The sequence below is a fragment of the Lagopus leucura genome, unplaced genomic scaffold (genome assembly GCF_019238085.1).
Source record: "Lagopus leucura isolate 7727_CA_CO unplaced genomic scaffold, USGS_WTPT01 Super-Scaffold_100103, whole genome shotgun sequence".
NCBI classification, from domain to species: Eukaryota; Metazoa; Chordata; class Aves; order Galliformes; family Phasianidae; genus Lagopus; species Lagopus leucura.
In genome coordinates, this window is record NW_024962324.1 from 188,951 (window position 1) to 212,950 (window position 24,000).

The 24,000-nt window shown below is 46.1% G+C and overlaps 1 protein-coding gene across 3 annotated transcripts; it reads left to right on the plus strand.

Moving 5' to 3' along the window:
• The first annotated feature begins 4,303 nt into the window (after positions 1–4,303).
• Positions 4,304–23,594, plus strand: LARP4 (La ribonucleoprotein 4). 3 transcript variants are annotated; one of them, XM_042887665.1, is made up of 16 exons: positions 4,304–4,385; positions 8,784–8,931; positions 9,550–9,708; positions 10,062–10,137; positions 10,646–10,782; positions 11,062–11,165; positions 12,112–12,222; positions 12,564–12,617; positions 13,236–13,445; positions 13,918–14,021; positions 16,767–17,000; positions 17,393–17,441; positions 17,625–17,783; positions 18,351–18,472; positions 18,716–18,893; positions 19,093–23,594. In XM_042887665.1, the coding sequence occupies exons 1-16, from the start codon at positions 4,368–4,370 to the stop codon at positions 19,426–19,428; spliced, it is 2,199 nt and encodes a 732-aa protein (XP_042743599.1). In that variant the 5' UTR covers positions 4,304–4,367; the 3' UTR covers positions 19,429–23,594. The 3 variants fall into 3 exon arrangements, with proteins under 3 accessions (XP_042743599.1, XP_042743600.1, XP_042743601.1); XM_042887666.1 differs by having other exon boundaries at positions 18,719–18,893; XM_042887667.1 differs by lacking the exon at positions 4,304–4,385 and adding an exon at positions 4,925–4,991 and having other exon boundaries at positions 8,787–8,931.
• Positions 23,595–24,000: the final 406 nt, after the last annotated feature.

Below are 24,000 nucleotides of genomic sequence, written 5' to 3' on the forward strand. Positions count from 1 at the left end.
ATTGCAACTGCAGGATCTGCTGAGCTCAGACCTGCAAACAGAGCCAAGAGTCTCTCTGGCTTTGGATAAAACTTTGCTGTGGTTACATGGATCATGTGATGGCGCAGCTGATCTTTCCAGCATTCGGTGCTCTTACTTTAGGCTTCCTCAGCTGTGCAAAGAGTTCAAAAATTGTCCCCCTGTATAACTGCTACTTATTGATAGTAGGACAACAACTTCCAGGAGTTGCTGAGGAAACTCCTCTGCCTGCATTCCTGTTTATCAGAGACTCCTTCCCTGCATGCCAGCCCATCCACAAAGCCTTCAACATCCTCAGCTGTGGGATTTCTGAACAGATGCAGCTCCTCCCTGCAGCACAGTGGCTCCCTACCCTGCTCAGGACAGCATTCCTCAAGAGCTTTGGCTCCCAGAATCGAGTGAGTTAAATCAGGTCTAAGCTGGACTCTGAGTCCTCTTCAAGACATGTTGACAGAGAAATGTATGGCTTGAAACAACTTGAAAAGAACTGTAAGGAGGGAAGAGAGTAGGAAAAGGCATCGGCTGTGAGCGGCCGCCCTCTCCTGAAATCTCTCCCCCTGCAAAGAGTGCAGCCCTGGCTCCTCTGTGACCTCTTTCTTCCTGCAGGGTAATGAAAGTCAGCACGCTGTAATGGCAGGCTGAAAGTCAGCTGCTCTGCCACAGGGTTTGTCCTCCGGATAGATGAAAGGAAAGTGGTTTGGTGTCCAAACGACTGTCACAGCTTTAAAGAAGAATTAAAGCCAGATGTTTCCAACCAGCCTGCTGAGAACAGCCTTTTCTGACATATTTGCCAAGCCATCAAGGAGACCCAGCCAGTGTCTGCAGTGCTGCATGTTGGGAAAACGCTGTGATCCCAAAAGCTGTGCTGCAGTTGCTGGAGCACCCAGGCTGTCCAGAATGAGTGCACCCACAGGGCTGGGACACAGTGCTGCCAGTGTTTGTGCACCATGTATCAGTATTTACTCCTCACTGATAATGGATGTGATAGCAAGATTGTAGTGAACACATCAAATTCAACACTTTTTGCCTTGGGAAAAGGTACTGTAGGTATTGAAGGTATTGTAACTGGGCTGGCATCAGCTCTCAGGTTGGTGGCTTGTAATGGTCAATAGAGTCCAGAAAGTCATCCCTGTCCCTGGCTGCGCTTGGGCTGATGTTCAGTCTAACAGGCAGATAGAGCTTTGCCACAGTGGGATCCCATCAGAACAAGGAAGAATGCATTTTAGTCTCTCCTCACACACACAGCGTTTGTATTCAGCTGCAACTGAAGCCAGTGAGTGTTCCTGTGTGGGTAGAAGTGAGGTGAAAGCTGAGGAATAGGGAAACGGGATCCTTGCCTCTCTGTAATGAGGGAGAGATCTGCACTTCCCACTTTGCTGGGAGTAACCCAGACCTCAGGACTGCTGGGTGTGTGGTTCCAGCTCACACCCAGAGGTAATTAATCTTTTTGCCAGCGTAGCTGCTCCAGGCTTCTGACTACAATAAGAATTGCTCTTTGCCTTTGTCAGCCTGCCTTGCGGTTACAGCGTTCACCTTCTGGCCTCTTCAGGATAAATTCCTGATGCTGTGCCCTCAGCGCTGCTTTGAGGTGGAGTTTCCTCTTGCGAAATCAGTGGGCGCTGGAAATGTCCTCTTGGCTCCAGTGCCTGGGAAAGGTTTTGCTCAGTGTTCTATGGGGATGTGTCGCAGCCTCCTCTTCCTCCTGCCAGCATGTTTCCTCCTCTGGAGCAGCAGATGAGGTGCTCCTGAGATGCCATGTGCCACCGGATCACTGTCTATAGCAGGGAAGTAAATGATAAATTCAGGAGGTGCAAAAATAAATAGAGAAGAGGAAAGATAGGATGCAGAAAATCCCAGTTTTTACTGGCATCCACTCATAATCAGATAATTTGACCAATAACAAAAAATAAACCCCTCTCTCTTCTGACTCTACAAAGCGGAGCCATAAAAAGGAGCTTTCTTCCGTGCCCTTCATTTGTTCTCACAATACAACATCTCATTTCAGCGTGTGCATCAATTCATTCTGCTCTGCCACATCACAGACAGAGGCACGATTGTTTCTGCTGCGATTCCAAAACCGACTGTGCAGAGAAAGCCTTTGGGAGCTGCTCGGTGAGGCGGGCATTGGGCTGCTGGAACTCCGGGTGGAGCTCAGGGAAAGCTGTCGGCCTCACCACCCTCCTGTAAGTTAACAGAAGACGGTGACTAACAGGAAGGAAACCGGACTGTGGTGTAAACACAAACTTGTTTCTCTTTGCCTTTCAGATGGGTATTAAATGTTATCTGATTATAGCTTGTTTCTTGAAATGTCCCATCTGATTTGCTCCGTCGGAAGACAAACAATTGTTGTTGCAAAATGAATTATTTAGTAGCTCTATAGACTGGGTCTGTTTTTCTGCCCTGTCTGCACTTCAAGCCCAATGAGGCTGTAAGTGAGTAAGGGCTCTGCCAGTAGTGGAAGTGTTTTGGCCAACAGCTGACCAACGACTTTACCAGTGTGATTAAATGGGGAAGATCCTGCAGGAGCAAAGAACAACTGGGGCCTCCCTCAGCTCCTGTGGGATTTCCAGAGCTCAGTAGGTCTGAACACGAGGCTCAGAACAATTCTGTGCTATGATTTCCCTATTGCTGCGATATTGCAATGGGTACGCTATAAATGAATGAGCAGATTCTGAAGATAAAGAGGCCTGTAAAAAGGGGATAATGCTTAATTACTTCACAGGAGGGTAAAAGGATTAATGAAATAATGTTTGCAAAGTGCTTTGAAGATGAAATGTGCTAAGTCTGATTATATCTGGGTGAGGGATAACAATGAAAAGGAGGCGATCAGTTCCATCCTGTAGCCCCCAGAAACAATAAATAACGATCTGAAGGGATTTGTTCTGCTGTGCTCGTTTGGATCCCCTGGCTGAAGGTGCACTTTCAGAACAGATTCTGCTGTCGGGAAGTGGGCACTTTTCATTTCTTCTGCACAGAGTTATTTATTCTGCTCCTTCTACATTATTTTACTTTTCTTTCTCATTTAGGTGCATCTCAGATTTGTCACTCAGTGAGATGCCTGTGGGATCTGCCATCTGGGCCATCAATTTGAGGCACAGCTTGTGCCACCACCTCTAATCTCTTCAATGGACTTCGATTACCTCTCTGGCTCAAACTCATGCGATTTGCTGGGCTGTAATTGCAGGTAATGGTGTTAAGTGGGGCCGGGGTTCCCCCACAGGGCATGAGGCACTGTCATGGATCTGCATCCTTCACCCACGCTGAGCCCACTGCTGGCTGCGATTCTTCAATGGAATATTTCTAGATCACCTTCCCTGAGATTTGATGCAGTAACTTGGGGCAGTCTCTGTTGCTTTGAGGAGGCTTGGAGGTGCTTTCCATGCAGGAATCCCCTTGGTGGTGTCACTGCTGCTGGGTCCGTGCGAGCAGTGAGTGGAAGAGTACAATCCTTGTGCTTACGAACCACAGAATCGTTAAGGTTGGAGAAGGCCCCTATGGTCATCCAGTCCAACTCCAACCCACCCCACCATGCCTGTTACCACGTCCCTCCGTGCCACATCTCCATGGTTCCTGAACCCCTCCAAGGATGCTGACTCCATCACACTCTGGGCAGCTGTGCCACTGCATCTCCACTCTTTTGGAGAAGGAATTTTTCCTACTGTCCATCCTGATGCCTCCAACAGCGGAGATTTGTCCCTTCCTGTCAGTCAGACACTTGTCTCCAACGTGAGAGTATCTCCAATGTGAATCCACCCTGTGGTGCACAGAGTAAGAGACTGAAGTTCCGGTGGGCTCAGCTGAGCCCTTCCCACGTGGATGCGGTGGCACTGGGTGCACAGTGGTGGATTTGTGCCATTTCTGTATCAGCGTCATCTGGATGAAATCCTGCGGTGGCCGAAGGCCTCTCCTCGTCTCCGTGCGCTCCCCCAGTCGTGGGAGCCCCGGTTCGTTCCCCTGACGAAGGGCTGAGGGCGAAGGATCAGAATTTGGGCTTATTTCCGTAAAACAAAGCGCCAGGACCACGCTTGGCGCCCGGTTCCGGCGCAGCGACCTCCAGTCCGCAGGGGGGCGCTGCCTCCCCCCGTGCGCCGTGCGCTCCATCCCCGGCGGGGCGCACGTTTCCTTCCCGCCCCGCACGGGGTTGGGCCGCTCCGGCTCCGCCTTCGGCCCGGAAGCGATCCCTCGCGCCCCGGAAGTAGGCGGCGGGCGGCGGAGGGAGACGGGGGCCGGGCCTGGCGGTAGCAGCCGGAGGCGGAGCCCGGGTGTCCTCGGCGCTGGCGCGGCCGCCGCCGGGCAGCGGGGAGCGCGGCGCGGATCCCAGATCCGCCGGCCGGAGCGCGGGGGACGCGATGCTGCTGTTCGTGGAGGTGAGGCGCGGCGCCGGGCCGGGCCATGTGGCGGGGAGGCCGCGCACGCCGCGCCGCGCCGGGGGGAGGGGACGGGGCTGACACAGCAAATCCGGGGCCGGGGGGCGCGGGGCGCCGGGCGGGGAGGAGAGGAGGGGGTCGGCGATCTGGAACGTTCCGGCGGGGCCTCCGCGTGCAGGCGGCGGGGGCGGTGAAAGGCACCGCGGTGACCTTCGGGGAGCGGCGGCGCTGGGCCCGCCCTGAAGGTGACGCGCTGCGCGGGGCCTCGCACCGGGAGCGGCCTCACGGCGGGCCGGGGGTCCTTCCGTTAAACTGTGAGCGGCCGCAGCGCAGCGCAGAGGCCCCGCAACGCTCGGCCGCGAGTCGCGGCGCTCCCAGCCGGGCTGCACGCCACGCCGCGTGCGCTCAGCGCGGTTCCCGAAGGCGGCTCCGGGTGCGACTGCGCCGCTCGGCGTTGAGAGCGTCCGGAGCGAGCGGCTGCGGTAATGGGACGGGAGCGAGGAAAGCGAATCGATCCGTAACGGCGTATTGTGCTCCCTTGGGAACGCTGATGCGTTCTGCATTGAAGAAAGTGTAAATCAAAGTCTTTGGGAACCCTCCGTTAAGGTGATTGCTTCGGTTCTACAGCTCGAGTTTTATGGAAGGGAGGGAAGGGGAAAGGCTGTGCAGACATAGGCAAATTGCGAGAGTTGGGTTTTGCAGTATGGCAGCTGAGGAGGGGCTGTTGAAGCTCATGAGCAGTGCTGAGCTGAGTGTGGAGGATCTGTGCTCCCACTGGGCTCAGAGCCGTGCAGGTGTGCAGTGAATCCTGCAAAGACACACACCGTATTTTTGTTGTTTTCTTTGATCTCCTTCCTTCCTTTTTGTCGATAAGCGTTGTTAGTTTCTGCCATCTTCGTTCAGGAACCATCAGTGATCATCTCAGGGGCTCCAAATCAAACACATCTGACCTTGTGAAGGCACTTCCCCTCCAATGTGAGCTCAGAGCTGGCTGTTCTGAATCGCCGGAGTGCAGCACACTGAAGCAGAGCCCGGCTTCACCTCTGGTTCTGTGGGGCTGCCTGAAAAACACTGCAGAGAAGGGTTGCGCTGGAAGTCGTGGAGCTTTGGGGAGGATTAATTAGCTCACCGACTTTAGCTGTCAGTGCTGTATTTTTAGGCTTAGCTGAGGTGTGCACGTGCTGATTGCAAATTGGTTTCTTCACCGTGTGCAGCTCTGTTTGCTCTGAAAGTCTCTTAGCTCAGAAAACTTGCTGAGCTGAGGTAGTGGTGTGAAGCTCGTTTTTCACATGCTAATATTTGGGATAGATGTTTTTTGCTTGCAGCCGTGGCAAGTACACTGTTAGAATTTGATGATTTATTGGAAACTTTTGAAATCTGTGCATTCAGGATGGCTGAAATGCTGCCCTAATTGCTATCAGTGGTGCTTTTTGGTGAGAAAAGCAGGACTGTGAGTACTGAGATGGCTGACACAGTTCCCACAGAAGCCATTGGCTCAGGTGGGGGCGGCACCGTCTCACTGTGCCTTTGCTTTACAGAGGGCTACAGGAGGAGCTCCCACTGTGCAGTGTGTAAACATCAGCATTCAGTGGTTGTCCTGTGATTACTGCTGCGTGTTTTGAGAACTGCTGGGGATGTTCGAGGTGCTGAGCTGTTACTATGGGATGTCCTGCAGGCAAATCAGGCGTTCTGTGTGTGTGACAGCAGTGCTCCTCGGTTTGCCTCTCAGCCTGGCTGAGCTTTCAGAACGCCATGGATGACAGCATGTGTCTGCATCCCCGCAGGTGTTTCCTCATCAGCATTCATAAGGTTTCTCTTTGTCAATCTCCCATAGATTTGCCAATTTATTAATCGTTAATTATTATTATTTTCCTCTGTTTATGTTTTCCCTTCTGGAAAACGTTTGCCTTCTCACATTGCAAGTTTTAATGAATTCTCTTTTAGATTTTTCACCTAGATGCTCTTCTAGGGTCTCAGTTTGCTCCATGGAGTTTGTCCAAACTCAGTGTTAAGATTTTGCGGGATTAAAATATGCTGTAAAAGAAGCTGTCTTTTCATTTTTGTAGGCTCACTTGAATCTGTGCAAGGTAGCATAGACAGATAAAATAAAAGGCAGTGTTCTTTGTCATCTTCTCAAGAGGAGAGATGCTTCAGTGACCAACATGGAGGAATTTCTGGAGGGGAATCTTTGACCACATTTGCTGAAGGTGATGTGAGGTGGGGGAGGCTCAGCTGAGAGCTTTGTCAGCTCGTGGATGCCAGCGAGTGTTCCTAACCTTTGTATCTCTGTAAAGCTTTAACCTCATCATGAAAGTTCCCGATAGCAGCAGGGAGGGTTGTTCGGCAGCCAATGGAAGGGCCTGGTGTTTGTTCACCTCCCCTAAAGAAGCAGGAATCGGTGTTTTGGCCTCCTCTCCCATAGAACCACTTGCCAGAACAGCAGCACAGCTCTGGGAGCACAGCTCGTGCTATTCTCTGAAGGCTGATGTAAATGAGGGACTTTTTGTCTGCTCAGAGCTCATGGTGTCTTGCTATTAAGCTGCGTGACATCAGGGCTGGGTCTTCCAGAGCTACATTATGTGTCATTAAATGCACTGCAACAAAGAGGAAGTAGCCCACGCTCTGTTTCAGGAGTGTATTTCAGATGCTGTATTAATAGGCCCATTCATTTCTCGATCAGTCTGAATCTGTTCAGTTTCTTTCTTACTTTTCTCTGGCACCTGTGATTTTGGAACTTGCCATTAACATGTGTGGCTTCCAGGATGTGCTGCAGTAACTCAGACTTACCCAGGGCTGCTTTTCAGTTCTGATCTGCTTCAGAGGTGCAGTGATACCCCTGAAGTCTTTCAGTTTCACTTTATCATATTTGCACATTACAATTATTTTCATCTTGAGCTGAGTTTCTACCTGTAAGACCTAAGGCAGAGAAGTAGCGTTTGTGAGTAATGAATCATCTCCTGGATGCGCGTTGGTGTTTGGTTTTACATGTGATGAAAGGTAAACTGAAGGAAATGTGATGTTAGCTTTCCAAAGCAGATCCCTCTGCTGCCACAGTGCTGCATCACAGAGGGACCGAGGGTGGGCAGAGCACAGTTCAGAGTTTGCTGAACTGCACTGGGACTGCGGGGAATGCGCCGCAGCTGCGTACTGAGCTTTGGTTCCAGCACCTCGTTGGAGAGGAACTGCTCTGTCCCTTCACACTGCACTACGGCTGCTTCTCCTTTCTGTTTCCAGCCACATCCTTCTGCTAACGTTCACAAAGCAGCGTGGACTGAATTCATTGTGCCTAGAAGCTTTTGAATTCTAAAGGCAGCGTGCAGAAGCTTTCACCTCTGCTTCGCCCTCTGGTGTGTTTGCCTTGAACTTCTCAGCAGTTTGGAGGCTTTTTGTTACTGGGCTTGGAGTTGTCCTCCGAGCGACTCAGTGCCACCTTGGCAGAATTGTCTCTAAAGCTATTGCAGCTGCTTTCTTATCCTCCTTTCTGTTCCAGGCCTGGGAGTGAACCACTCCTTGATTTCAGACTCCTGGAGGCTGGCGGCTGTGATATCAAACTTCCTCATTCATGAATTTGTGAGATAAGAGCTGAGATGGGTGGCTTTTGCCTTCCGAATTCAAGCAGGTGCTGTGAATGAAGTGGGCTGTCCATGAAGAGGGAACCAGTTTGGAGGACAGCGTGTTAATTGCTTGGAGGAAATTAGGAATTCTTACTCTAATTGCGGTTCTTGTTGCCCAGTCTTAAAAGCGTGGCAGCTCTGTTTCCCCCACCTCCAGGCAGGCTGTGGTGCTGTGTATCCTTACCGTGGGTCTTTGGGAGCATTTATCTCTTTGGTTACAAGTTCACCAACATCCTGCTGACAGCTTTCTTCAAGTCATAGAGACATCAGGTAATGAGGAGTCCTGGCCCAGTGTAGGTGATGCTTTGTTAGGAAAGATGGCACCAATTAAGTTCAGTAACTCGTTCTAACTCTTCCTTTTGGAATGTGATGGCCTTTCTTTGTTGTTTTATTTTTTTAACCTTCCTGTCTAGGATAGGTTGTGGAGGGGGGAAATCCCCATTTCTGCTGAAAGGTGACAGGAGGACTGGAAGCTTTTACAAGTTGGAGCTTTTACAAGCAGAGTGCATCGTAGTCATCAGCAGCAGGGGAAGCTGCTGGCTGGTGTCAGTCAAGAAGTTGGAGGCAATGCTTTGTGGAGGCAGAAATAAAATACTTGGGAAATGGAAATACCAGAGATTTTCCCATTTTGAGTGAGGAAAACTGACGGGGGTGGTTAGCAGCTCGTGGCCACCTTGCATGTGGATCTGCACAGCAAATCACAGAGTTCACCTGTGCCATCAGACTTGCCTGTTGGAGCATCTGGAGGTTATTTTCTCTCATGGAATTGTTGTGCTCTTTTCAGCAGGTAACATCCAAAGGAGCTGGCCTAAACCCCAACGCCAAGGTGTGGCAGGAGGGTCCCCAGGGCAGCGGCGAGGCGGCGCCGCCAAGCAATGGCGCAGAGCACTCGTGGCACGAACCAGCAGCTGTGGTGGGGACTCAGACTGAGGGTGAGATGAGCCAGCACTGCGTGTTGCTATGGACTGTGGTGTGTGGGGGCCGAGTGGGAATTGAAGGAGGGATCCGGGGCTCCGCTGTGATGGTGATGGTAGTCGAAGGGCCCGGTGATGACTGTAACGCGCTAAGAGGGAAGCAAGATGCTAAACGTGTAGGAATGGGTTCAAGATGTCTTTTTTGCCATTGCTGCACTTTAGTATAAACTTGACCCTGTGAACAGGAAAATAAGTTCTGAGGGCCACTTATAATCCTGGAAGATCACCTGGTGTTGCTGAGAACTGTTGCACAGCAGGGCTCTTACTGGAGTAGGAACTACAGAGCAGTTCTTCAAAGTTTTGTGGAGCTTTAAATGCCTTAAATTTCAGCAGAGAGTCTGGGTGGGGGAATCTTACGATTTCAGGACCCTGTTATTTATTGAGACCTTTTGTGCAATCCAGATCTTTGTGAAAATAGAGAGGTGGGAAGTGCTGTCCTCTGCAACGTAGGCATTGAAAATCCAAGCCTTGTTATTACTGCATTCTTGAGTATTTTTTTTAATGCTGACGTTCTCAAATGGAAATTATTCTGAAGCTTATAGCTGGTCTTCTGCTGTTGGTGCATTTTTCTGCCAGGTAACGTAGAGATTTCAGAGGACAGCTGCAAGCAATATGAAGTGATGTACTCCACGTCGTGTGAAGCTGCAAGAAATGGCACAGGAATCGATGAAGCAGCTGCCAATGGAATTGTCCTAACAACAGAAGATCTCGGATACCAAATCTATGAAGTGGCCGGTGGGTACTTGATCAATGACACCACTGTCAGTAGCTGTAACTCTGCAGTGCATGCTGCCCTTAAGGTAGGACTTGTAACATGAGGAGTGGGGACTTTGGATACACACTGAATGGGAAATGACAAGGAGATCCAGAGCAGCTGTTGCAGTCGGCCAGGTAGATGAAGGCCGTGGGATCAACTCAGCACAACAGGAATGACACAGCCTGCAGTGTGTAGTGCAGTCATCTCTAAATGTATCTTCTGTGACCTTTTCCTTTGTTACCCTGAGGGATTCATACTTGAATTGTGCAATGAAAAGGCTTCTTGTGTTGATGTGAACCTGAGATCTGATGGTGAATGTGATAAATTTCAGGTGAAGGCAACTCCGTTGTGTCCACAGAAGATATTAGAGAATGTTTGAGGAAGCAACTCGAGTTCTGCTTTTCACGGTACAGTCAGCTCAACTTGGCGTGAGCTCTTCATTAAAACTGCTAGCAAATGCTTAGTTTTGTTTGTTTGATTAATAAACACGTGAGCTGTGGGTGACAGCAGCTGGTTGCAGTACGGAATGAGGTCTGCTGGAATGCTGCAGAAGCACTGTGGTGCATTTCAGCCCCATCCATGCATCCCTGCTGGGAATGGGAACCCAGGCTGACCTCTGTGCTGAGAGGTGCTGGGATAATTTAGAGAAGAGATGTCTTTGGCAAGATTGCTTTAGCAGAGAAAGCAACACAGAGCATGCTCTAACTTTCATCAAAGTAGTTGTTTTAATCATCTTACTTTTTGTGTTGATCTGCTAAGGCACTTTCTAAGGGATGAAATATGAGTACATTTTGGCTGTGAGTGGTGTTGGTGAATATTTAAGCCTTGCAGTAAGTATGTTGTTGTAAGGCATCTGTTTAAAAAAGAAATAAAAATTGTGAGGTTTTTAATAAAATAATGAATTTGGTTTTTTAGTGAGAATCTTTCAAAGGATCTCTACTTGATGTCCCAAATGGACAGCGATCAGTTTGTTCCAATATGGACGATTGCTAACATGGAAGGTATTAAGAAGCTGACAACTGATATGGACCTTATTCTGGACGTTTTGAGATGTAAGTCTGGGTGTTTGGTAAATGCTGAAGAGAACCTTGTACAGCAAAGAATGCATTTCAGGGGCTGTTCCAGACTCCTGAATTCTAGTTATGCCCTGTTATAAATGCCTAAATCTGTCTTAGTGAGAGGCTGCTTTGGGAGAGTGTTAGCAGTGATTTGCTGAGAGTGCTCCCAGTTCACTGCTCACTGCAAAGGAGTGACTGGAAGTGATGCTGCTGAGGTGATTTTTGCCTTGTACGTTGTCCCATTTTAAGCCAGTTTTTGTGTTTTAATTGTAGCTTCTCCTATGGTACAAGTGGATGAGACAGGGGAGAAAGTCAGACCAAACCACAAACGATGTATTATCATTCTCCGTGAGATCCCTGAAACAACACCTGTAGAGGTAAAGAGTTCTATAAGAATGGAGAGCTTGGTGTTTTTGGAAGGTTCTTCAGCAGTGCTTCAGGCAGCAGCAGGAAGTGTTGCTTAAAAGGTCAACTGGTGTTTAATTAAGCTCTAAGCTCTTGTAAACCACAGAAGTGATTTTTTTTCTGCCTGTATCTGTTGACTAAAGAAGTCAAACTGAAATGACCTTGTCGCTGTTGTCCCTGTTATTTTCTAATACATAAAAGTGTTCTTAAGTAAACTTTCAGCAAAATGGAGCTAGTGAGGCTTTTCTGCAGGGAACTTTGCACTGATCTCTTTAGATCCAAAAATGAAATCAGCCCAGGACACAGATTGGAGTTCAGGCTGAATTTCTGTCCCAGCGGTGCCTTGACTTGAAGTCAGGCAGTTGTTCTGGCAGCAAGAAATGTTCTTAAACACACACATCTCCCATTCATCGTGACCCAGTGTGAGCTGAGCTCATTATGTTCAGCGAAGGGGGATAATAAAATTCCTACTGATATTTGGCTAACAGAATGATTTAGTTCTTTATTTCTTAAAGTTGTAATGTGGGGTGTTTGTCTGCTAGCATGTCCTGTCTGTGAAATACGACTGATTGTTGCAAATGAGGAATATCCCCTAAAATCATTCTTGTATAGATGACTGTCTCAGTGACCTGATTTTTTTTTGCTGCTACTTTCATACAGAATTATCGCCAGTTTTACTCTGGTATTGGTTTTTTTTTTATCATCATGGTGATTTTTAATCAGTTGATTTCTCTTTACTTTGGGAGGAGTTTTACTTGGGGAGCTTTGTACGCTGCACTTGTGCTGTTGAGCTCATTAACTGGTAGAGGATAATTTGCTGCTCTGTAAAGGGAATAAAAGAGCATTTCTGATCAGGTGAAACCTGCTGCTGAGGAGAGCTGGAGCACCATAAGTAGCTGATGTCTTTCTCTCCCCTAGGAGGTAAAGGCTTTGTTTAAAAATGAAAACTGCCCCAAAGTCATAAGCTGTGAGTTTGCTCACAACAACAACTGGTACGTTACATTCCAGTCTGATACAGATGCTCAACAGGTAAGACTGCCTTCAGCTCTTAATAATACCTCTGTTTTGTTACTGGTGCTTCCCTGCTGGAGAGAATTGCATGTGTGCTGCCCACAGCTAGAAGTATTCTTTGTTTACTGATCCTCCCTCTTGATATTGTAAGAGATTATTTCCAAATTCTGGTTAACGTAGAAGTTAGAAGGCTGTAGGATTTCAGTTCGCTTGTCTGCTTGCCACAACTGTGATATCTAACACTTCAAATTCAGGATAACCAGATAAGTTAGCTGAGCTAACAGGGAAGCACATTAAGTCATATCTCTTAAGTGGTACAATTTCATCAAGGTATTCTAATGTTAATCTCTTCTATGCAGGCATTTAAGTACTTAAGGGAAGAAGTGAAAACCTTTCAGGGCAAGCCAATAATGGTAAGGCTGTTTCATAAGGGATTTCAGAATGAAATGTTGTTTCCATTGGGATGACATGGCACATTTGTGGGAGTGGGGAGTTAAGGAATTAGCAGTGGGATAGATGTAAACTAGAGATAAAACCTGCAGTTCTGTAGGCCATTGACTTGAGTGAGCATTGAGAAGTTACTGTTTGGTGCCTGCAGGTTAAGCACAGTGCTGCTTCCAGTGAGGTGTGAAATACGTTTCTGTTTAATCTTCTCCACTTCCCTGGGAATCTGCAGAGCTCAGGAGGGGGACTCCTTCACGAGGCTCTGGTTCCTTAACTGCACTGCAAATAAGGCTGAGGCCCACTGGTTGTGCTGTGAAAGGAAGTGTCCAAGTTGGAGTCTGGATGGTTGCTGCTATAGAAAGCAGTGTTACCTTAAACTTCATCTCTAGTTAAAAGTGTGTGTATCCTAATCCTATGCTCCTAAGAGTGTAATCTGATTCATTTTTATCAGTGTTGATTTGTGAAAAGTAATCAACTTACTTCCTCTTCGAGTCCTTTGTGTTACAATTTCAATGGGCAAGAAAGGTATCATGTTCTACTCTCATTTCTCCTGAGTAACACGTGGGATGTGATTTGCTATCTTACAGGCCAGGATAAAAGCCATCAACACATTTTTTGCTAAGAATGGTTACCGGGTAGTGGATTCCAGTGTTTATGCTCAGCCCATTCAAACACAAGCACAGTTTGCCTCACCGCTGTTTATGCAACCTGTATATAGTCCTCAGCAGTACTCTATTTACAGCATTGTGCCTCAGACATGGTCTCCAAATCCTGCACCTTACTTTGAAACACCACTGGTGAGTAACAGCTGCTGAGTGATGAGAATGGGGAAGATAGCCCAGCGCATCAGTAATGGCCTGGAGAACAGATCAGTGGGGTTAGCAGGCTCTGCAGCTGCAGAGTGTGGGGGTTTTCAGTCAGATGGCTCTGTTTTATATCAGGGACCTCATAAAGCAAGGCTGTGAGAGCGGCAGTGGATCTCACCATTGTCTGCCATTGTCAGATTTCAGTGCACAGTTATCCAGTAGTTGGTGTTAGTGGGTGAGCTCTGCAGCTCTTCCAGGAAGCAGAGGACTGTGCTGAAGGAGATCTGCTGGTTGTTAACCTGATGGGGTTTTCTCTCTAGTGGTAAGGTCACAGCATGCTAGCTGGAGTAGCTCTGCATAAAAGTTTGTACGGACTAAATGAATAACTGCTGAAACTGATCCTGTGTAACTGCAAACATTTTGCTTTGATGTTCAGCCATTGAGACTGTTCTGTCTGTTGCAGGCCCCCTTTCCTAACGGTGGATTTGTGAACGGCTTTAATACACCAGGATCATACAAAACAAATGCTGCTTCTTTGAGTATAGGTCGCCCATTCCATAGGAATCGGTAAGAAAACTGCCTCTGTTTGTTTTTGAGAACTTACAGTACTGAGACCCCAAAGTGTTCTTTGCACACCTGCAGAGTGCAGTGCCTCATAATGGGACCAGTTTATTTATTTTATCAAACAATCAAACTGTTTTTTCAACTTGATTTATACCACAAAATAAGGATCGAGGTAGCAGCTTAAAAGGCTAAAATAATGGCCATATGCACTGGAGAGAGCAAAGGTAACTCCTTTAAAAGCCTCAGAGGAATTTTTGCAGACAAATAACTTCCTCGTAAGGCAATACTTCTAATTATGTTTGTCATGCACAGATTACAAACTCTGCAGAGCAAACATGAGCTTTTCCTGCTGTGTGTTTAGTCCTGCAGAGCCACTCAGCGTGTGCAGCTCACTTGCACCCCTGACTGCTTTGTGCTACAGCTGCACCCGCTGTGTGTCTGTTACTTGCAGTTTATTTACTTTATCCCCATCTTTCCTGAGAAACTGTGAAGACTGCTCAGATACAAACAGTGGGGAGGAGGGAACAGCTTTGTATTTGCTGGAGCAGTACTCTGTAAATACAATGGAGTAGTAATGTGTTTGTGTGGGTGGAAATGGGTTTATTTGCAAGCTCTTCTGCTGCATTCAGCATGTGGCTGGCAGCGTGGAAATGGAGCTGTGTTCTGTTTGTGGAGTCAGTTGACAGCTGACGGTTCTGTAAGTGTTTGATGCAGTTAAGGTTTGTGGTTGTTGGCAGGGGATGAACTTGGAAATGTGGTCTCTGGTGACTCAGCAGAGCCTTAATGCTGGCTCTGCAGCTGGCAGTTGGGCTTAGGAGATGGGGCAGCTGATTCTGTCACAGCTGCACAGATCACAGCTGCAATTCTGAAGTTGATCAATGTTGGTTTTTTTTTGTTTGTTTTTTGCCTTAAATTGTGCTGCAACTTAAAGCTTGTAAAATTGCTCATTTCATGGGTCGTCTCAGAGGTATGGATGCTGAAAACATGCAAGAATTGTATGTGCCCAAAGATCAATGTCTGGGAATGCCCACACACTCACTGACTTCTTGTGAATTGCACCTGCCTCATCTTTAAGCTTTTAAAACTCCTCTGATTTAAAACTTTCATTTGCCAAAGTTCAGTAATTGAGAAATTATAGCCTCAGGGTCAGGTGTGTGCAGGTTCTGCTGGTCTTTCTCGGTTCTCTTATCTTTCCTGCTCATCTTGCTGAGCCACTGTGCTTGTACCAAGCTCTGCTTTCACAGCAATAAATCTTAATGTTCCAGAAGCAGACAGGGATTACACTTCAGCAGGACTCCTTTGCGAGCACAAGACTGAACGTTTGGCCCAGTGATGATCAAGTATCGCGCTAAGAGAGAACAGGTCCAACAGTCAGCGTCTGGGCAGCCTGCACTGCTTGCTTTTCCTTCTTTTTACTCTTTCAAGTCACCTTTCTTTCTGTCTGCTGCTTTTTTTTTTTTTTTTCCCTCCTTATCTTTCCTTGTTTCTTCTGCTTTGCTCTTCTGCCCAGATAAGATTGTGGCCTTCTCAATGATGGCTAAGATTATGAGATCTGAGGGCTGAAGTATGATCTGAGAAGACGTGGCCTTACTGGGGCCTAAGAACCAGTTCTTAATGCCTCTCAAAGCTGTGAAAGATGAATTAATCTTTGTTTGATGCATCTCCTCTTGAACTGTAGGAGAGTTCATTCAGAGAGGTTCATTCAGCTGCTGCTTTCAGATTTGTCCTGGCTCATTAAGCTTCATTTTTTCTGTCATACAGGCAGTCGCTAGTTAAATATTGGATTTTTGTCTGTAGCTAAACATTTGTCTAAGCTGGCTGTGTTTATTTTGCCCTGATTTGCTGCAGTGTCCTTGTGGGAAAGGAAGGTTGAGTTTTGTGAGAGAAAGTCCTCAGTGTTAGTGTTGGTTAAGTTAAATTGATATCTTCTGTCCAGCCATCTAAAAGATGATTTAAAGTGGCTTTGGCAAAGCAGATGAATTTGATCACTCAGAATTTGGCAGAGACGAGACAGGCTCTGTTCTGTCTTCTGGCAGGTTGGTTTTCCTGGGTAGTTTTCTGTTTAAGACCTGGAGCTGTAGCACACAGTAACACTGAGTGTGCACAGCCACATCTGGGTTCAAAGGAGATACAGCTTTGATGCTGACTAATCAATAAGTGGGTAAAAGGTCTGGAAAACCACAGTCAATGTGGAGGCGTTTGATAACGGGAGCAGCGGGGCTGAGATCCTGGCTTTTGGGGAGGAGGGCTCTCAGCTTCCCTGCTCTGATCTGCCCAGGCCTCTTTCACTCATACATCTGCTCCAGTTTCCTGTTACAGTTCAGATTTTTCGCTTGTGCTGGAGCGAGGTTTGTTCTTCAGGTTTCATTCTCCAAATAAGTTGCCAGAACCCAGTGTCCATGCAGCAGGTACAGGTCGGGGTTACGCTGTCTCTTCTACTGTGTCGGGTCTTTGGGGATTTTGTTTTCTTTTGGGATCTGCCAGGCAGTGACCTCTGTTTTCTGCTGACAACGTTTGATGAGAAGAGAGGTGGCAGGAGAGCTAGAATGGAAGGAATAGATGGAAGGAAGGAATAACAGCTTCTTTGTTCTCGACAAGTGTTCAGGAAACAAGACTTCTCTGATGGAGGTCCAGTACATATTGACCTCCTCCTTTTTGTCAGCTGCAGATTAACAGTAGGCAGTGGAAACTTTTGCAGTTTGTTCTTTAAACTCTGGGTTACAGAGCCTCTTGCCATGTACCCTGCAGTGTGAAGCCTCACTTCCGATCATCAGGCAGCTCAGAGCACGCTGCGGAGGGTCCAGCTGCAGCCAGCACTGTGTCAATGGGGGATGGACCACTGAGTAGAACCAGCTCAAGGAATTTTGTTATGGAGCGACATAACAGCACGCTAACGGGGCACCAGGAGCAAGGCTATTCCCAGAAGGATTCTCCTACCGTGCAGATGGAGCAGAATGGAGATTATGGCATTGGCAGGGGCAGGTAATGCAGCGATGTGTTGGAGGTTCAAATGATGCTGAGCCAAGGATCATCAGCCATTGGCACAATAGACATTTCTGTAAATTGTCACTGGAGAGAACTGACATTTGAACAGAGCATGATAAATACTTAACTGTTAGCACGAATTTCCTGCTTGACTGAATACCTGACAATTCTTCTGGCAAATACTTTAAGATGTTTTTATTCCAGAATAACTGATTTTTCTCCAGAGTCGTTTCCAGAACATTTGATGAATTAATGTTGGTATTTGTACTGGCATAAAGAATAAATAAATCTTCATCGATAGTCTGTTATGAGTCCCTCTGCTACGGGTCCCCTTGTGATGTACTTTGGCTGTAGCTAAGTGACTGAGCAGCTTGTTTTTCCCTTTAAAGGAGAAACATCTTCAGAGGTCGGAGGAGACGAGAAGATGACCGGATTTCGGTAAGTTCCACTTCCTTTACTGCAAGTCATGCATTTATTGAAGGAGTGGCACAGTCCTTAAGTTCTTAGGTTACACCACTGGTAGTCACTGCTTCTCAGGAGACTCCCTGGTGCTCACTTTCAGCTCTTTCAGTACTACAAGTCATGACTCTGTTAACTAACGTATATTTTGTTTCCCTGTAGCGACCTCAGCCTTCAACAGAAACAAAGACTCAGACACCAAAGTTTGATTTGTTAGCATCAAATTTCCCACCTTTGCCTGGTAGTACAGCAAAAATACCAGGAGAGCCTGTGCTGGAGAGCAGGATGTCTGATGTAGTCAAGGGAATCGGCAAAGAAAAGGTATCTGCTTAAGTCTCTGGCAAGAGCACAGTAGCTCACCTTGCTGTGTCTTCCTTCTCCCCTGCCTAAAGAATTAATCATTCTTGTTAGAGCTGTGCATTAGAGTGCTTTAAGACCAAACGCTGTGCTGTTTTAATATAACAGCGCATCTTCTGTCTCTTCTGGATTTCTTTGGCTTCGTGGGAGTATTCAGTTGAAGCTTCTGTAATTACAGAATGACATATAGTGTAAGCTCAGTTCTGGAGTGGAATAAAGGAGGGAAATGTGGGTTGTTGGTTGTTGTAGGAACAGTTTGTGTGTAGTCTAGACAGGGGCTTCTCCAGGTGAATCTGCTGCTTGAGCACTTACTGTGCACCTACCCCATTTACTGTGGGCTTTATCCACTGTTTCACCCACATAAATGGGAATTGGTTTAGAGGTGCTCCAAAAAGAAACAGAATTCCTATAATCTGGACTTGATTCACCTTTGGAAAAATCCCACTTGTCAGTTTTTGTGTACTGGCATGTTGAGGAGCAATTCAAGCACGTGTGTCATCTCTTCATACTTTGCATCTTCTTTCTGCACAGGAAAGCAAAGATTTGCTGCCCAGCTGTCCGGCTTCTGCTCAGGAGGAACAGACGCACAGCATTGTCCAGCAGCCTGTGACGAGCGTGAGTTCATCGGGTCAGACTGAAGCTGTGGTGTTAAGGTATGCGGCTCACGTGAACGGGTGTGTTAAAATCTGTGTGTTCTGTGGCTAAGACTGTAGCTGACATCCTGCAGGATGGCAGTAATGATTGTGCTTCCTTTCCCCTTTGTGGAGGGTAGCTCCTGTGGAGGCCACAAGATGAAAATAGATCATGGCAGTAAAAGCTGCACCAGTCTGCAATAAAATATGGCTATGGCTCTGAAGTGTGTCGCAGACTTTAATGTTAAACCGTTCTTGATTTAGCAGCGCAGTTCAGCCAGAGAGCAAACCAGAAGTGTCTGTTCAGAAGGATGTTAAAAGCCACACGTCCCCACCTGTGTCTGTCTGTCCTGTCAGCACTGCAAAGCCACCAAGGACAAATACCACCAACGCCACCTCGTCTCCTACTAACACAAGTGCAGCTCCTGTGGCGTCGGTGCAGGTAAGGTGCAGAGCAGGGATGGAGTGAGGAATGTGGGGAGTCTCCCTCAGGTGTGCTGAAGTAGCACCTGGATCTCTTCAGTGCAGTTTGCCACAGCTGTGGTTTCAGCACTCATTTTTTGTGTTCTTGGGACCGCGTGGAAGAGCACGGTGTGGTTATTCTGGTCTGTAAACACCGCTCTTCTCCCTTGGTCCCAAAGGAGCCGCGCAAGCTGAGTTACGCAGAAGTTTGCCAGAAGCCCCCGAAGGAGCCACCTCCCGTTCCTGTTCAGCCTCTCAGGGAGCTTCGCACCAACATCGTTCCCCCTGCCAAAAACGACGACAGCGGTGCAGCCGAGAGGGCTTCGGAGAAGGCTGCTGACAAGGCTGAAGGTCGGATGAAGGATTACTCCGGGTTCCGAGGCAGCGGGCCGCCCCGGGGAGCTGCGGGGAAAATCAGGGAACAGAGGCGCCAGTTTGGACGCAGATCATCGCCTCAGGGAGCGCCGCGGCGTGTCGGCAAGGAGCAGTACGTGCCACCTCGGTCACCAAAGTAACGCCTGTCCGGCCCATTCCTCTGTTTAATTTCAGCTGTGGACTAATGAGCAGCAAAGGAGACTGAGAAAGAAGTATTCGTGAAGGGGAATACTGAACTGGAGTGTGGCTTGTGTGGAGAAGGTGTGGAGGGTCCCAAAATTCATCTCTGAAAGTGATTTCACAAATGCTGGAGGATTCCAATCAATATGAATATAGAGATTATAATTTTTGTATTTTTGTTTTTAATTTGCAGAGGGTTTCCTGCTTGAAATCTGTTTTGGGGTTGTGAAACTAGCTTTTTGACAAAGTGAAAGATTGTGAATCGGGCGAATTAACGTCTCGCTTGGCGTAGGAGGAGAAGGATAAGAGATTATTATTTTTGAAAAAGATGAGCATTTCTGTAAAAGTAGAAGTTTTTTTTTTTTAACCTATTTAACAGTTGGCTTGTAGGATGATGTGTCTGCCATTGATGGCCTTGCATTGCAGAGCGTGTCTGCAGCCCAGGTGCTTGGTCGGTGTGTGAGGTTGGGTGAGTGCAGCCAGGTATGTTGTCACGGCTTAGTTACCGATGGTAAAAACTGAATGTACTACTGTAGTGAACTTTGTGTTTCCAGCTCGGAGTATATCTCTTGACCTTACTAATAACTCATTCAGCAAGCTTTTTAAACTATAATTTTGACAGGAGACTGGATTGTAGGTCTGAGCACATGGACGGCAAAACCTGTCTTGTACGTGCAGTTGGAAGAGGCAGAAGGGAGCGTGTCAGAACTCCTGATTTGACCTTCCTCGCCTCCTTGAGGGCGACGTGGTGGGGTTTTTCATTTGTTTTTATCTCGCTTTTTACTTTCTCTAATCTCTTTATTGCAGGCTTCTGTGCATTTATCTTGGTATGTTTTTGTGAGGCAGACCCAGTATAGATGAGCGATGGACAGCTGCTCGGTCCGTGGCGTTAACTCCGTGTGTAATGAGCCTGGAGTTGTGGAGTTGTGCCCCACGGAGCCCTGCCAGGCTCAGGCTGGAGTCTGCTCTGGAATAGTTAGCAGCTCAGGCGTGGCTGGGTTTCTGTATGCTGACCTGTCTCTGTGATTTGGAGTAGGGCATGGGATGCTGTATGCTAGAAATCAGAGTTTACATGTACTGGGAACTCGTTTACAGCTGATACAGTAACAACTGACTTTGAAAAACTGTTCTAAGTGGAACTAAGGGTAAAGAATTAAACAAAAACCCTCATGTTCAGAGAAGCTGCTCAAAAGGTAGCATCTGGCCTAGCTGTATGCCGACTGAATTTGCAACACTATTTGTGTAGTAAGTGGTTAAGTTTGAAGGTGATGACCGTAATGACTGAAATGGGAAAACTCAGCGCATTAATCTGCCAAAATCAGCACGCCAGGGTTCAAAGTTCTGTGTGAAGCGTTAGGAGGAGGTTCCAGCAGCAAGAAATCACGCCTTTTTTCTTTCTGTAGCGAATAGCAAGTGTACAAACTTTAAGTCGTAAGTTGTGAACACTGGAAAACTCAATTGTGATATATACCGTAAACATCTTAGTAATATATGTTAGTGTTGCCATTAGAATGAATGTAAGTGGCAGTTAAAATAACTGTGAAAACTTTCATTTTCTGATTTCTTAGCCAGATAACCCTTGGCAACTTCTTACTCAGTAGGCATTCGCTATCAACTGCTTTGAGAACACTCATATCTATTTTTATAAATATATATATAAAGCCAGAGTTGTCATTTCTCTAACTTATTATTCAGCTTGGCAATTGCTTTGATTTGATTCATAACACAATATGATGTATTTATGCAGTTAACTGTTCATTTCTACGCATGTTATATATATATATACACACATATATATTAAAAAAAAAAAGAAAAAAAAAAAAGAGAGAACCAAACCAAAATCATTACTCACTGTTAAACTACCTGTACTGCGTTTGGGAGGTTTTTCTTTTAATTTAGTTAAGAAGAAAATAATAATAACTGTTGATCATGTCTACAGTTTAGGAATGCTTACAGAACCCTTCTCCATTTATTTCGGTAACGCTACGTTTGTTGGAATGATAGAGAAATTCGAATATTTTGAAACATTTTAAGTTCTGAAATGGAATTCAGAATTATTTTTGATCCGTTTAAAGGCTACAAACGACGACTGCAGTCAAACTGGAAAAACTGTGATAGTCACAGATGTGTGGGTAGATGTGTGCTGTCACTGGGGGTTCAGGAAGCACTGGGTGCTCTCAGTGCACCTGGTAACCATGCAGTGCTCCAAGGTGGAATCAGAGCTTTTAACAATTGTGAAATGGAATTTTTTTAAAAAAAATTATTTTATTACTTACGGGGAAAAAAAATGAACTGCAGTTCAGTCTTTCTTGAATGGTGATTGGGAAGACTTGACCGTGGAAAGGATGCTTTGTGTGTCCTGGATGTACATTTCCCAGCAGCAGAGCATGGCTCCTGTACAGTGTATGCGAATGAGTCTGTAAACCCGTTGGCTCTTCTTTTTTCCCCCCCCCCAGCATATTAAGACTTTGATCAAATTAGAGCACTCATAATTATTTATTTAATACTTATCTGCAAGGATTTAACATTAGCATTCCCCTTCCTCTTCTCCCCCGCCATTGATATTGTTGTTTTCTTTCCTAATCTTTTGTGCGTTGGGGGAAATAACCAAGTCAATGTAAAGGCTGTGAAAACTATAGTTTTGTGTGCAAGTTCTCCTGCAGTACTCGTATTGCATGGCAAGCGTTTCACTTAAGCGGGCTAGCTGCTACGTTCTCATCCCTGTAGTAGACTCAGGCAAACTGCTGTGTGTGCCCAGTTCTGACAGACTGGGGGACACAGGGACAGAACGGTGACGTGAGCCAGGCTGACTTCTGGGGCAGCTCGTGGCTTTCATTTGAGTCACATCGCTTCATGGCTTTCATTTGAGTCACATCGCTTCATCGTTAGAGGTGAAACTGTCCCTCGTTCAACAGTGTTAGAATGACCCGCGGTGACACAGCAGCTCTCAGCAGCTCCGTTGCACGCGGTGTGAACACAACCCGTCCCACTCTGCGGATGATCCATGCGTGCAACTTTCATGAACTGTGAGCTGTGTTCAGCATTGCTGACTTCTGTTCCCTACAGAAGTGTGCTTCCCCTGTTTCAGTTCTTTTCCAAATGATTGTGCATGGAAAAGATCGGGCTGCTCTCTTGCATTTTTGCTGGAGAGCGAAAAGTGGAGTAATTATTTGCATGTGATAGTAAAAAGTGCAAATTTTTTTTTTCTTTTGATTTCTAAAATTAAGTTAGTTTTATAGCATCTTACATTCCTGCTATATTTGTTTTTAAAAAATAATAATAAAAAAAAAGTTAGCCTGGCACAGTATGATGGTGCAGTTTAGCAGTAGATCTATAAAAAGAAAAATAACATAAAAATGTAACCCACTCTATTAACCAGAAGAGAAAGGTGATACTGTGGCAGATCAGTAGCAAATAAGTGACTTAATCGATGCTTTACTGTAGTTCAATAGCTATGGCCTTACTACTTTGTCAATATCAGCTTAATTGTCTTGAAAATGTCTGCTATTTTTACTGTTCCCGGGGGTGTCCGCCTGGGGTGAAATATCTGATATGTACAGATGATATTTTAAATTTGTAAAATGCACCATTGTATTACAGACGATGCAACAGAAATGCACTTCGGGGGGAAATTGCTTCTGATGAGTTTTTTTGTAAATCCTCGATGACTACAGATATGCAATAGAATTGTGTTTGTTTTTTTTTTTTTTGTTTCTAATTTTGATATTTCCTTCTGAAACGTAACGATTGTTGCCATTAATCCGAATGATTTCTCATGCTCTTTGTGTGTATATATTACCTATAGTCTGAGCTTCCTTTAGGATGGTACATAGCTTTGGTTTGTTGTATTTTAGTTAGCTCTTCTCTAAGTGCCTTTAGCACAGGCACTGCAAGAGGCTTTTGGAGTCTGTTTTTAATGTACAGTTGGGAGGACTTGAAATGGAGTTAAAGCAACTTATTTCTGAAGAAAAAAAACAAAAAAAGAATAAAAATCCATCCGCAAACTAACGTGTAACAACCTAAAAATTTTATATTTAAGAAACCAGAGGTTTATTTTTATGGAGCTTCAGTTATGGATACAGTTTCCAGAAGATGCAATTTCAGCTATAAACAGACTGTGCGTAAATGGTTGTGGTTTTTTTTTTTTCTTTTTTTTTTTTTCTTTCTTACCCTGATTTTTAGAGGAAACAAAAGATTCAGATAATATATTGAGCTCCTGTGAGTACGGCCCTCGTGTTCCTCCCGGATGAATCCAGCTTCCCCACAGCATCTCTGAGCTCCTCGTAAGGCAGGGCTTGAGTGAAAGGAGAAAAAAACACCCATCTGGCTTCTATGTCTGTCCTGGTCTATTCCTGTTGTCAAAACTGTCCAAAAAAAACCCCCACAAAATTGTGTCAAGTAGGTTCCATGCTTTAAATGTTCAAATGATGATACTTGTATTTGTATTTGTTTTTGACATTGCCAAGGTGCTATGGGAAATTGAAATAACAGTTATAGAAAAAAAAAAAATAAAAAGCTGATTTAAAAGAAAA

Bases quoted from the DNA above. Each gene is read 5' to 3' on its own strand.
- LARP4 (XM_042887665.1), top strand. The intron at 9,709-10,061 runs GTGGGTACTTGA...GATAAATTTCAG, and splicing joins CCAAATCTATGAAGTGGCCG to GTGAAGGCAACTCCGTTGTG. The intron at 10,783-11,061 runs GTAAGTCTGGGT...TTTTAATTGTAG, and splicing joins TATTCTGGACGTTTTGAGAT to CTTCTCCTATGGTACAAGTG.